General features: G+C 34.6%; 1 protein-coding gene across 1 annotated transcript in view; it reads left to right on the plus strand.

Annotated features, from left to right (window-relative positions):
* ADGRL3 (adhesion G protein-coupled receptor L3) overlaps window positions 1-14,414 on the plus strand; it is a 516,039-nt gene that overhangs the window by 369,996 nt on the left and 131,629 nt on the right. Inside the window, exons 10-11 of the mRNA XM_039217419.1 lie at window positions 6,401-6,586; window positions 9,562-9,600. Coding sequence (XP_039073350.1) covers window positions 6,401-6,586; window positions 9,562-9,600 — 225 coding nt within the window. The remainder of the gene's footprint in view (window positions 1-6,400; window positions 6,587-9,561; window positions 9,601-14,414) is intronic.

Below are 14,414 nucleotides of genomic sequence, written 5' to 3' on the forward strand. Positions count from 1 at the left end.
TGCCCCCATTCTGGTAGTCAGGGAGGGAGGGAGAAAACAGGCAAAGAATTTTGATGCCTTCTGATTCACGAATGAATTCAGGCCACTGACATACTGGTGAAATTATATATTAAATTTTATGGGGTGATAAAGAGTGCGTTACATTTTATTAGCAAAAATGTAAGCCTTTAAAATCAGAATTTCATGAAGAAATTTGTTGCAAACTAGCAAGAATACTCCGATGATGTTGAGGTTTAATAAAAATATAATATGTACAGAAAGGGCAAAGCAAAAAGTTTTGCACAAAGCGACCTTTACCCCTGCAACAATAGACAGGAAGGTGGGAGAGAGAGGGAGAGAGAAAAATTGGCAGGTAGGTGGATAGATAGATGGGTGGATGGGTGAATGGGGGGGTGGGTGGATGGATGGATGGATGGATGGATAGAAGAAAGGGCAGGTTCAAAGATAAATAGATGAGTGGATAGAAAGATAGATTAGTCTACTAATTAATCTTTAAAAGTATTTTCCAACTTTTCTTGAAAGTCAGCAAATTAGTTCAGAGCTCAGCTTCTTCACACATATGTAGCAAAATATCGTATTTTCTCACCATAATGACTATTTACTAAAATAAAGTCTCTCACTTCAGCTTGATCTCTAGATTAGACTCAAATTCTCCAAAAGGAGTTTATATTTTCTGTGTTTCATACCTTCAAAGAGCTTATTGCACTTTATATTCCCTCCAGTCTTTTTCAACTTAAAATTCTTTGAAATTACAGTTTTGAATGGCTTCCATTTTACTTTGCATGTAAAGTGAGGTAATCTTCCTCCTTTATCATCTAGTCCAACTATTATATGGAAAAGAAATGCCTGAATTGTCACTGGAAAATAGTCTTTCTATTTCTAGCAAACTGAGGAGTCTTGTCTTTTGTTTGTTCACCAGCTACTGACAGATTTTGAGATAAGTAGAGTTCTTCCTGCATTTTCTAAAGAATGATGTGAAGATCTAGAATTGTTGCTATTTTATGGTATAAATTAAGCGGGTTGCCTGTCTTGAAAGACTATCCTGTCACCCAGATTTTAATTTCTCCATTCTTTTCATTTCCATAGAGATTCCGTAAATTGCTCCTTAATTTTATCAGAGATTGTTAGGGTTTCTAGGACTTCAGGCTTATTTAACCTACTTTCAGTTGTAAGATAGAAGCATTTAATTGTTTCTATACCTACTTGACTCTGATTTATAACACAATTGCATAAGTAGATCTGTCAAAGAAATGATAGCTATATACTTAAACACTATGAGAAACTCCTTCATGAATTGGTTTGGCACCCGATTAATGTTTGATGTAATAAATCTCATAAAACATCAAAGCTTATTTCAAAGAAAATTGTTTTTACATGTGTCAAAATTTGACATGTAAATAGTATCCATCTGTGTCATAATTATCCTCAACTAAAGCTGCAGGGTTTTCCCTCCCCTATTCAAGTCCTGGATATAATCCTACCATTTCAATACAGGCATTAATTTACTAATCCTCACAGAACTCGTAAGATTTCTCAGTGTGCATATGCTTATTGCTGAGAAATAACTTCAGCAGAATATTGTGCAAGAAATGTTAGAGACAGACATTTTCATTAGGTCTGTAAGCTAGGATATACAGAATAGCATTATTTCAACCCTGCCTCTGCACAGAAGACTTGAGGCAGATTCAAGAGATGCATGTATTATTTGTTATATACAAATGAGATACTTATGGTCCATGACTACTGGGGCGAGAGAAGTAAATAGGGCCATCAGGACAGTGGACTAGCCTCTCGCTGCCACTAGAAAGAATATAATCACTATTTCCCCCCTTCTTCTTCCCCACGGTCCTCCATTAAGTTCCTCCTAATCCTCCTATACATGCAAACATATGGTATTTGTCCTTCTCTGCCTGACTTATAACCATGAGAGACCCTTGAATGCTGAGAACAAACTGAGGACTGATGGGTGTGGGGGGTGGGGTGATGGGCATGGAGGCGGGCACTTGTGGGGATGAGCACTGGGTGTTATATAGAAACCAACTTGACAATAAACTATTTGTGTAAAAAAAAAAAAAGTATAATCAGTGAAAGCCTGGGCTAGAAAGCAACTTTTGAACTCAGCGGTGAATGTTGAGGTCACAATGGTTGTTGGAGAATCCAGTTAATGGCATTACCATGGAGCATGGAGTGCCTGTCTTTCCTTCCCCTCCCACATCCAGTCAGAGAGTAGGCCTGTCCTTGTACTTATAAGTCTCTCCCAAATCAGGCCACTTTTCACCAGTCTCCACTGCTGCTACCCTAATCTACAACAGCTTCTACTGCTGTAGCCTCTTGGCAAGTACCCTTTCATTCATTCATTCACTCCTGAACCCTCTAATCCATTCTCGTGAGTTGGATTTCAAACACAGCTCATTAAATCACTCCTGTTTAGACATATTAGTACTTTCCCTTCATCTTAGCACGATTCCCAAAATCTTCATCGTGACTTATGAAGGGGACCACTTAATCCGCCCCTTGCTCACTTCTCTGGCTGTCTAAATTCAGTTTTAGCACAACTTGTGCAGTTCCCCTAGGATCCCATGCTCCTCCCTCCTGAAAGTGTCCTCTGCCTAGAGGCCTTCACCTGCATCCTAACCCAATCCTTTATTTTTCACTCCACCTCAGATGAAATAGCCTTCCTTAGAAAAGCATTTCCTAAATTATTCCCTAACTTCATACCCTTGATTAAAATGCCCTTAAACTTGGATTCTGTATTGCACTCTACAAAATTCAAGTTAAATAATTTTGTAGCTAGTTTATTAACAGTTCTTTCCATTGCTAGTACGTAGGCTCCTTTTTACTGGGAACCATTTTATTCAGTATTGTAGTCTCAGACTTTAGCATAATGCCATTAGAAATTCAAAATTTAGTTAAAGAATAAAAGAACATATAGACTGAATGAATAACTGTTGAAATTATAGGAATAGTCATCCTATTTTTTTAAAGCAAGATTCAATACATATTTACCTCACACACTACACAATTTATACTGTGTAGGTATCAATATTGAATTCTGAAGATAGAAAAGAGTGCTTTTCCATTCTGTTGTACCTATAGTACCCTGTCTTGCCAAACCATGGTTATTCTAGTTGTTAACTTCTGTTGCCTTCCTATCCTATTTCCAGATGTTTACTAACCCTCCACTATATTCCCGTAATATCTCATATACAATCCTGTTATTAAAATTGCCTCATTGGGGCACCTGGGTGGCTCAGTCAGTTAAGCGTCCTATCTTTGGCTCAGGTCATGATCTCACAGTTTGTGGGTTTGAGCCACACATTGGGCTCTGTGCTGATAGCTGGGAGCCTGGAGCTTGCTTTAGATTCTGTGTGTCTGTCTCTCGCTGCCCCTCCCTAGTTTGTGCTCTCTTTCTCCTACAAATAAATAAATAAACAAAAATAAAATTGCATCATTGCATTAATATTATTTACCTTTATGCTCCTAACCCCAGATCCTCATCAAACTTTTTTCAACATGGACCATTTAAGTAAATCAAAAGACTCTAGAGGTCCTTCTGCCCTGACATTTCTCATAGAAAAACTAATACATGGCAGTAAAGAAATAAAAGAAAACATTAGAACAGTCAACAAAGGTATAGAACAATTGTACAGGGGTGCCTGTGTGGCTCAGTTGTTTAAGTGTCCAACTCTCAGTTTCTGCTGAGGTTATAATCTCAATTTCATGACTTCAAGCCCCTCTTTGGACTCTGTGGTGACAATGCAGAGCATGCCTGGGATTCTCTCTCTCTTCTTCTCTCTCTGTTCCTCTTCTGTTCACAGCATCTCTGTCTCTCTCAAAATAAATTTTAAAAAATATTTATAAAAAAGGAATGATTGTACAATACAGTGATTAACAAAGTAAAACCATAGAATTATACAAATATATTCATTATTATAAGAATAGCATAGATAGAAACTACAACAAATGCCAGCACACTATGAATCATGCGTTGATTAAAAGAGCATTCCTTTGGAAAATTATAGGAATTCCAGCTACTGCATATTCATATGCACAGTAAGTTTTTCAAAGTTACCAAGCACTTGTGTCATGTGCACCATTCAATAAGTCTGAATGGAATACTGAATATGAATACTTTATGAATACCTAGCATCTCACTAATTTAAATTAATGGATACTAAATTTTGTAAATCACTTACTGATTATTAGATTACCAGTAAGCAGCCTTACATTGTCTATAAAATTAAAATGAATGGATTATAATCATATTTATGTCACTCTGTAACCATTTGAAAGTACTTTCATGACAGTCACTGGGCCATGATTGTTACTCTGATCTACACTGAATTTGTTATGTACTTATCCTTGAACCCTATAATATGTGTCATTTGGTTTTACGGGTATCTTAGCTAAGTAAGTCTTGGCCATATTTTACAAATTATTAAAGTTAGTGCAGGTGCTTATTATTTTAAGGATTTATAAAAAAGCTGATTATATATAATCAATAGTTTAACCATTCTTCTTGTAAAATTTAAACATTATCCAAAAGAATTTTTCCTTTGATTCCCATCTTTCAGACATTGTGCTTAAATATATGTAAAATAAACACAAAAAATATCATATTTTATGTATCATATTTCTTTTTCATAGCATATTTATATGCTGCTTACATTTTGCATTTTTATTTCAAGAAGCATCCTAATAGATATTAACATATATAAATAAATTTTTATACTTGCATTTGTTTTAATTCAACATTGCATGCTGAAATTTGATGTTAATGATATTGATATCCTTTATACTTTTTTTTCCTTTATACTTTTAAACCATTGTACAATATTCCATGATATTTATATACATGAGCACTTTCTCACAGGTCATAATCCATTTTGTATTTTAAACAAGCTAGAATGAACAACTTTGACTATTTCTATTTTACATCTGTGGGATTATTTCTTATGGTTGATGGTGATAAGAGAAATCACTCAGTTATATAGTCTTCACATTACAAAATTTAATGGACATTGGTAATTAGTTCTGTGTAGGACCTATACAAATATATATGCCCAGGATCTATTTCTGAGGGTGATAGACATTTCCACAAATCCTTGCCAACATTCTGTTACTATATTTGCTTTGTTTTCAATTTGGATTTTTAAATATAATTGAGGATATGATTATTAATGATTTAGATGTTTCAATCACCCTAACTTATTTGTTTAACATTCAGTCCTGCTACAAATATTTATTGAGCATCCCTGAGAAGATAGTGGTAACTTATGTGACGAAGAGTCTTAGTGTTGCTCCTCATAGCCATCTGAATACCTGCTAGAAGATAATCTTACAGAGAGGACTTTTCTCTGTGTGACCATAAGTTTTATATAGGACCGTGCTAAAAAAAAAAAAAAGGTTCCTAAACATGACACTATTATCTATTTAAGTTGCCTTTTTAAATATATATATTTTTTTATTTTTGAGAGACAGAGAGAGACAGAGCACAAGTAGAGAAGGGGCAGAGAGAGAATGAGACACAGAATCTGAAGCAGGCTCCAGGCTCTGAGCTGTCAACACAGAGCCCAACACAGGGCTCGAATTCACAAACATGAGGTCATTACCTGAGCCGGAGTTGGACACTGAACCAACTGAGCCACCCAGGCACCCCTGTATTTAAGTTGTATTAGCATAAAATATTCCTATCTCCTTATTACCCAAAGCTATCAAATTTGTTCACATAAGCATGTGGTATTAGTTTCTCTGTCTTTTTAAATAATATCTTTGGGGTATTGACAATTTGATATATTTTTATAGAATATAGTTGAAAAATAAGCACGTAGCTTCAGAAAGGAAGACATTATATTATACCTAGTGCATTGGTAGCAAAATCTCTTATTTAGTTAATAAGAAAATGAAGACCTTTGAAAAACAGGGATTGTATTTGGGACAAATTTTCACAGAGCTTAGTAGCCAGTCAGTATACATTGTGTATTAAGTGCTAAATTAGGCACAATGGAAAATTTCTGTTTTTCTCTGAGAACTTAGAATATGGTAGGGGATTCACAACTGCATGGCAACCCATCAGCATCTGATTTAGAAACTCACAGAGAAATCATAGGGCACACCTTAGATTTGACCACACAGATGGATAATTAAGGTGAGAACAATTCTTAGAAGAGAGATTCCTCAGGGGATAGCTTCCTAAAGATATGAATTTCAAGTTAGGTATAGTGGAAAAAGATGGATTAATAGGAAAACTCAGAGAATATATTCCAGGTGAAGATGGAGTTAAATAACTATGTCTTGACTTGATGACTGTAAATCCTATGCAAAAACAATTGCTCACAGAAACCAATAAAATCACTTACTTAATCTCTCTTTTCTTTTTATTCTGTTTTCAAAACTGCAGTTGAAATCTGGAGAGACAGCTGCCAACATTGCTAGAGAGCTGGCTGAACAAACAAGAAATCATTTGAATGCTGGAGACATCACCTACTCAGTCCGTGCTATGGACCAGCTGGTAGGACTCCTAGATGTACAACTCCGGAACTTGACCCCAGGTGGAAAAGATAGTGCTGCGCGGAGTTTGAACAAGGTAAGGACTTTAGTTATGTATCTCTAAAGCTGTAGCAGAATCAGTGAGACTTTCTGGTTAATTTCTCTCTTTCTATATAGTCAGTTTGTTCTAAAGAGCATCACTAGTCCTATTCAGTCTGCTTCACTATTTTGTTATTAATGATGACCCACCCTATTTGGCCTCTAAGAACACAATAAGTGATAATCTCTCCATATATTTTTTGAATTTACAAATCTGTTTTCTTTAGTGTTTACCGTTTTTGAATGCTAAATTCTGGCAAGGTCAATATGAGTAAATGTGATTTATTTTGCTCTTTTTCCATTCAAACTTTTATATTAAAATAATTATCATAAAACAAATGTCTAATCAATAGGTATAAATTTAGAAAATAGCCACAATGAGAAAGGATATTAGCAATTCAATAAAGATGTTTTAAAAAATGAAATGACTTAATCTAATTAATATTATACTTAAAACCTCATGAGGCAAGTAATTAGGTTTTAATTTGTATTTCCTTTTGATATTTAAATTGCTCAGATTTTCCTTCACTATGTTAACACTTAGAAGGTTTAATTGTATTTCAGCAAATTTGAATTGTAAATAATAAAAAATAATACATTTTTAAATTTCAGAAAGGATACATTTTATGTATTCTTATTGCTACTTATAAATATACAATATATTTACATATTACATAAACATATACAAGCATTTTATATTTATTGTATATAACCTATACATTATATCAGCACTTTATTTACATAACTATGTAAAATATATTTTACATATTTATAAGGAATGTAATTTATTACTTTTATAAAATCACATGGTGAATTAACTTTAGGATGAAAAATATACTAGAATTGCTACCATCAAATGACATATGTTCCCTGAAAGGTATTTGTGCAGGAGAAGTGATCAATTTGGATTTGAAAGCCTTGAATGTCTGATAATCCTAATACTTTAAAAAGCAAGAATTTGGTAGTAACAGACTAAAGTCCTTAACGCAATTCACTCAATGAACATTCTCCTTTAGAATGACAAATGACTTCTGAGTGGTGTTTTAATATGTTCAGTTCTTTTGTGTCTTATTAGACTAAAAGTTGCACTGATAAAGATGGAAGAAATTTTTCAAATAATGACTGTTTGATATAGGAAAGTCTGCTATTTTATTTGGAAAATACAGTTTTTCCTGAAATTTCATCCTCAGAAAACCGATCCTGTTTTATCTAGTAGATATAAATTATTATTAAAGTTTTTTTTTCATGTTGAGCATAAAGGAGTTATTTTTGTCACTTATGCCCCTGACAGAATCACAACCAAGTCCCTGATAAAATGTAATCCGCAGCCGCCTATGTAATCTGGGCATGCTGTGATTTTAATGTGTTATTACCCAGGCTGACTAGATGCTATTAATGAACATTGCTGCCAGCTATTGTTATCCTAATGTAGTGGAAGTAGTAATTTCTATTAATGTTACATATCCATAACATTACTTGTTATAGCAATACTTTGTATCTTTATTTAAAAATGGTGTTGATGTCTGACAATATCAGGTAAAGCTGGCAATTAATGTCACATTCTAACTGGCTACAGCTAATCAGCTTGCCTACTCTGAATATCAAATAACTACATAATGGGCAAATTTCCATTTGTGAAGCTTTTTAATGCTTTCTTTTGTTCCCATTTGGCTCTTTTCAATTGTTTATATAATGTGGTTTGTCATATGTTAATTTGCATGATGGGGTAAGGAGATGGGAGGGCAAAGGTTATTCACATGCTTGCTGGCTTGCTCTCATTTCCTGTGGTTCCCACTGTTCCCCGAAGCAGTTATAACCCATCAGATTTGCAAAGTCAACTTGGTACAAATCAATTGAACTCCACATTGAAATTCTGAAGGGTTTAGAGTCCTGCAACACCAAGATGCGAGTCAGTGATCCAAATGACAGCGCTGGCAATTTACTTGCACTCATTCCTCACTTAATTCTGTAGAGGAGTAACTGCAGTATGCTCATTGAAGAATGCATGAATTAAAGTTGGGAGAGTATTAGCCACACAAAAGGCATCAGAGTAACTGCTTCTTAAACCTGGGTAATTTTCTCCAACAATCAGGACTACTGAAGGGAAAAAAATTAGGGAAGAGGAAGAAAATCACAATCGAATGTATAAAATGTTTGTCATTTATTTAAACAGGGCAATTAAACTTACTAATTACTCATTCTATCACCAGAAAATAAAATGTTTGGGATTGAATATGAGTTATTGTTAACCTTTTGCCCAGAAAAATCATCACTCTGTATGCAAACAAATAACAACAAGGCTTCTTATCCCACAGAAGTTTCTAAAATGTATACATTTTTTTTTTTTGGTCAAAGCTGTGAAAAGAAATTATTCAAGTAATAAAAGCAGTGATAAGTCAGAAGATTAATCACATTCTTCTAATCATAAGTTACTTATCTGTTGGTATCTTTCCCTTGGAATCAAATAATCCTATGAATGGACATTTCTGTTTTTCTGATAAACAGAATTTTTTGTGTTTGAACATACAGTTTGTGGTGCATATTAACCATATCTATAATCTTTAAACCACAAACAATGTGGATTCCAAAGTTTTGGTATAATTTCCTTAACTTCATGTCTTCATTTGTGGCCCATGAATTAACCGCTAACCTGGTGTGAAATGAATCATTTCAAATAACTGAAGTGTAATGATTTTTACTAATTTCTACTACATTTATTCCCAGATTTCCTCCCATCATTAACAACTTTATACCATACAGTTTTCACCTGGGTTATTCTGAAAGGTGGCTGGCGACTATCTTTCAAGCCATGGCTTACATTTTGCTGCTGCTTAGCTTTCATCTCCTCTAGAAAGTAGTGCACAACAGAATAAGGTGTTTTGTGTAGATGCATTCTTTTATTTTTCTTGTTTTCTTCTGTCACTAACTTGTTTTTTCTATTCTGTGTTTAATCTGCTGTCTTAATGGATTCAGCTTCAGAAAAGAGAGCGCTCTTGCAGAGCCTATGTCCAGGTACTTTCTGCGTTTTTATAAATGTGTTAAGTTGTTGAATTGTCTCTGTTGACGATAGCATTGATGGGCATCTATCTGATAGAAGAACGGTAATGTACCCTGTTGAGCTAAACGGATTTCAGGGAGGGCATGAAGGGTGGGCATAGAAAGACATGTAAAAGGAAAAGAAATTTGGCAGTGTCCATGTTCTGTCATCCAAGAAGAAAACAGACCAACAAAGAGATGTAACTTGGTATGTGAGTATTTTGATCAAAACTAAAAGGTGAGTTGGGTGCCAAACGTAAATCTCTAATTTCTTTATACAGGTGTGTGTGAAAACATTTCATTAATACATTGGGGCTAGCTAATATTTGAGTAGCAAATCATTCAAAACTGACATGTAATCAGTCATATAAGACAAATAGTCCAGAACACTTAGAATGTCATGCTTCTGTACCAAAATATTCCACCCATGCTGTGACTGTCTTATTTTCCCACTCATTATAAACATCTTAGTCCTGATATAAATATATTTTTTTCTCCATTTACCATGTTGCAATTTGTTTCTAAGCAGATAGAAACCATTTCTTTGTTTATGGGTTCTGTGTGAAAGAATGGCAGAAACAACCTTTATAGTTCTTTTTACAAGGCAGGAAGGCAGTGTAGAGGTTTGAAAATTTTTTCCTTTTTCCCCTCTAGGTTCTTTGGCTGTTCTAATAATTAAATTGACATAATACAGATTAACAGGAGAAAAAAACAACTTTAATTCCAGATGTACAGGAGCCCCCCACAGACATACACTGGAAGGCAGTCAGGCAATTGGCTGTTATCCTGAGCTACGGAATGGGATAAGGACCTGAGACTTCAAAAAAGAGGAGGGAAAATACTTTACTTCAAACAGACATTAGAAAGATAAGCTTTCAATATGAATTTTACTGTATAAATTTATGAATCCTTGAATATTAGAAACATTCAGTTAGTTTTTTTGTATTTTCCCTAAGGTTTTTGGGGAAAAAAATTGCCTTTGAGATATATATACATATACACATAAAACCTATCCTCTTAATATGTATAATAGGTAGAGAAATTGAAGTGTTCTTCAGCAATGAAAGCTGAAGATCATTTTTTAGCAATTTTAGGATCGTTTTTGATTGCAATCTATGCTATCCCTTTAATGGGGCCTTGGAGATAATTAGCCTTTCGGTATTTAAATCTATGAAATGCATGGTCATTCAAACATGAATCTCTGATGGAAAATTAATAGCACAATTTATTCAATGGCTGATTTCCTGGTGTTATAATTGACTGTGAGTAAATGTTTCAACTATTGACTAAACATCTGATAAGACCAAATACAAACAGAATATTTGTGAAGTAGAAATGCTCTGCTCACTAAGACATGGCATTACTTCTATTCATTTTAATATAGATGATTACTCTATGAAATTCTAGTGTAAATAATACTTTAAACTTTAGTCTATTTGAATTTTAAAGACTTCTTTTATGTTCCCTATTGTTTCTAGGTTTGTTGCACATTCTGAGCTATCTATATGATAGGGATAAAATACACTAGAAGTGCTTTATGCATTAAATTTGAAAAAAATATAACTGTTTAAACAGCATGAGATTCTTAAAAACTATGGCCTTCCATGGGCACAAACAGTGATTCTTCTAGGTTTGACTTTGACCTTCAAATCCAGTTAGCTTTTAATTATTTAGAGGTACTGTGTCTATTCTATGAATTATCTAGATCAATCTTTTACTTCTTCTTACTTCCTATATTTGTTTATTAAACAGAAAAAGCACAGTAAAAACTGAACCATCATCTGGCTGCCATGATAACTGAATACTGTTCTGTAGGTGAATAATTAAAAGGTGATTGCTTCGATTTTTAAATAATATGTGAATCTTCTAATACTCAGTATGCTTGTACCTCAAAAATTTTAACAAAAAAAAAAAAAAATAGGTCCAGTATTTTTTTCATTTAGTTTTTTTAGATTACACTAAAATCTTTGTTCACCACCAAAAAATAGAAACTGATATGAGTCATAGTAAAAAAAAAAAAAAAAATTATTATCATGTCTTGGGCAAAATGGATACCTTCATTCAAGAATAGAGTTTTAAGTATTATGCCAAAGAGGACAAATAAAGCTTGTGTTACATGTAACACAATGTGTTATGTAACACATACCGTGATGTCATATATTAAACGATGGTACCTTAAAAATTAAAATGAGTTCACTAAGATCTGAGAGATAAGGTGACTTGACCCACTAGCATGGATGGCACTAACACAGCTATTCTAATGTGTCTATAATACTATTGTAACATCAACAATGATTTATTATTAAGAACAAATGCATTTATTAGGCACTAATTCTGTGGCCATCACTGTGTGGAGCAGTTTGTATAAATTCTTATTTAATAGTCACAGCAATCCTATGATATAATTATTGCTACTTTTTTAATGTTTGTTTATTTTGAGAGAGAGAGAGAGAGAGAGCGCGCACAAGAGAGGGGTAGAGGAAGACAGAGAGAAAATCCCAAGCTAGCTCTACACTGTCAGAGCAGAGCCTGTTGTGGGGCTCTAACCCATGAACCATGAGATCATGACCTGAGTGGAAATCAAGAGTCAGACGCTTAACCAACTGAGCCACAAAGGCACCCCGATTATTGCTATTTTTAATTTAAAGTAGAGAAAATGAGACCTAGGGAGAAAATTAAATGACTTTAACAGATTATACCATAGTAGTGAAGGGGGTCCTGAACTCAAAGCTTGAACTTCCTGATTCTGAAACTCATGCTCCAAATCTTAGGATATGGCTATTCCAGAACTGACTTCATTGTTTGGTGTTAGGAGTCAGGATAGATCTACTGGTTTATGTTTATTGATTTATTTTATGATATTTCAGGGATGGTATAGAGTAAAAGAGGGTTTTTTCCCTCCTTTTTGTTTGAGATTCAGTTCAAATGACAGTATGGTCATAATTTTGTACTGCTAAGTTCAACTATACACATAACTTGCTTTGAGGTCCTTTTGTTTTCAGAGGACACTGTGATTTTAAAAAATCATCATATTAAGAAAAGAAAAGAAAAGAACAAATAGAAAATACAGTAACTCTGTGTAAAAGGAGGAATTGTAAAACCAGTTTCCAAAGTGACTACACCATTTTACACTTCCAACCAGCAATACATGAAACTTTGAGTTCCTTCACGTCCTTGGCAACATTTCTTATTTTCTCTCTTTTTTGATTATAGTCATTCTAGTACAGGTGGATTGCAGACATCCTTAACTCCAGTCATGGAATGGGTTTTGGGGTGGGTCTGGGAGTGCCATCCATGAATCAGTAAAAAGTCATATGGCTCCCAAGAGAGATCTGTGGTTTTTCATGAGACTCTGGGAGTAGAGGTTGACCTCAAACCACTCAAGTACTGCTATCATCTTCTATAAACGAAACCAGAACTTAGATTTGCATTTTTTTCTCATTTGTCAACCCTGTTCCCATGTTTTTAAATAGTCATGTTTGTTAACAGTGTTCTCTTCTTTACCAGGAAATATTAAGAATTACAGGCATTCATTTTTCACAGATTTAAAAGCAGGACATTTTCCTAGTTAAGCATTATTTATTTTTAAAAATTTTATCAGCAATGCTTTTGGTTCTCCAGATCTCACAGGCATCACATACTCTCTGTAGATTCTGCAGTTGACCTTGCTTAATGGAAAACATAAGTATGTATAGTTATGGATATGAATCTTTTGAGTCATCCTTTGGAACGTGCTATTACCTGCACAGTCAGGTTGAGAACTGGTTGGAAATAAGTGATAGATGCAAATGAACACACACACAGTTTTCTTCCTTCCTTCCTTCCTTCCTTCCTTTCTCCTTCTCCTTCCTCTTCCTCTTCCTGTTCCTCTTCCTCTTCTTCTTCTTCCCCTTCCCATTCTTCTTCTCCTTCTTCTTCAAAGGCAGATGGTTTGTGTTCTTTAAAGCGTACAAAGAATTTGAAACATACAATCTTTCGATTTTAATTCACAAGTATGATTTGCTCATTACTGATTTATTAATTTAGTTTGTTTGTTTTGCCTTAATTATCCACTATATATCTCTGTGCGAGGCACCAGCAGTGTCAAAACAATGTCTGTCTCCAACTATGGAAAAATACCACATAATAATTAACAACAAAAGCATTCAGGGATTAGTAGTTGAGCACATGAGTCCAATAACCTTATCAGCTCTGGGATACAGCAATGCACATAACAGGCAAAATCCTACTCTCCCTCGTAGGATGAAATTTCTAGGGGCAGAATATAAACAATACAGTAAGTATGTGAAAAATATGACATGTGAGATGATGATAAATACTAAGGAGAAAAATAAATGCATCACTGGGTTGATATTTGAGCAAAACTGAGGAGGTGAGGGAGTGAACTATGCAGATATACAGGGAAAGCACTCTCACAGAAAGACAGAAAATGTCTGAGGTAGAAACATGCCCATGGTGTTCCAGGAGACCAGTGAAGCTGGTGCATTGTAATTTTAATTTTTTTAATGTTTATTTATATTTGAGAGAGAGAGCAAGACAGAGTACAAGCAGGAGAGAGGCAGAGAGAGAAGGAGACACAGAATCAGAAGCAGGTTCCAGGCTCTAAGCTGTCAGCACAAAGCCCAACTCGGGGCTCAACCCCACAAACTGTGAGATAATGATCTGAGCTGAAGTGGGACACTTAAAGGACTGTAACTGTTGCATTGTAAAAGAGGAGAGGGTAAAAGATCATGAATCTGCAGGGTAGCAAGGGCCCAGATTTGACCGACCATTGTAAGGATGCTGGCTTT

The sequence above is a fragment of the Hyaena hyaena genome, unplaced genomic scaffold, assembly GCF_003009895.1.
Source record: "Hyaena hyaena isolate Hyena2069 unplaced genomic scaffold, ASM300989v1 scaffold_687, whole genome shotgun sequence".
Classification (NCBI taxonomy): domain Eukaryota; kingdom Metazoa; phylum Chordata; class Mammalia; order Carnivora; family Hyaenidae; genus Hyaena; species Hyaena hyaena.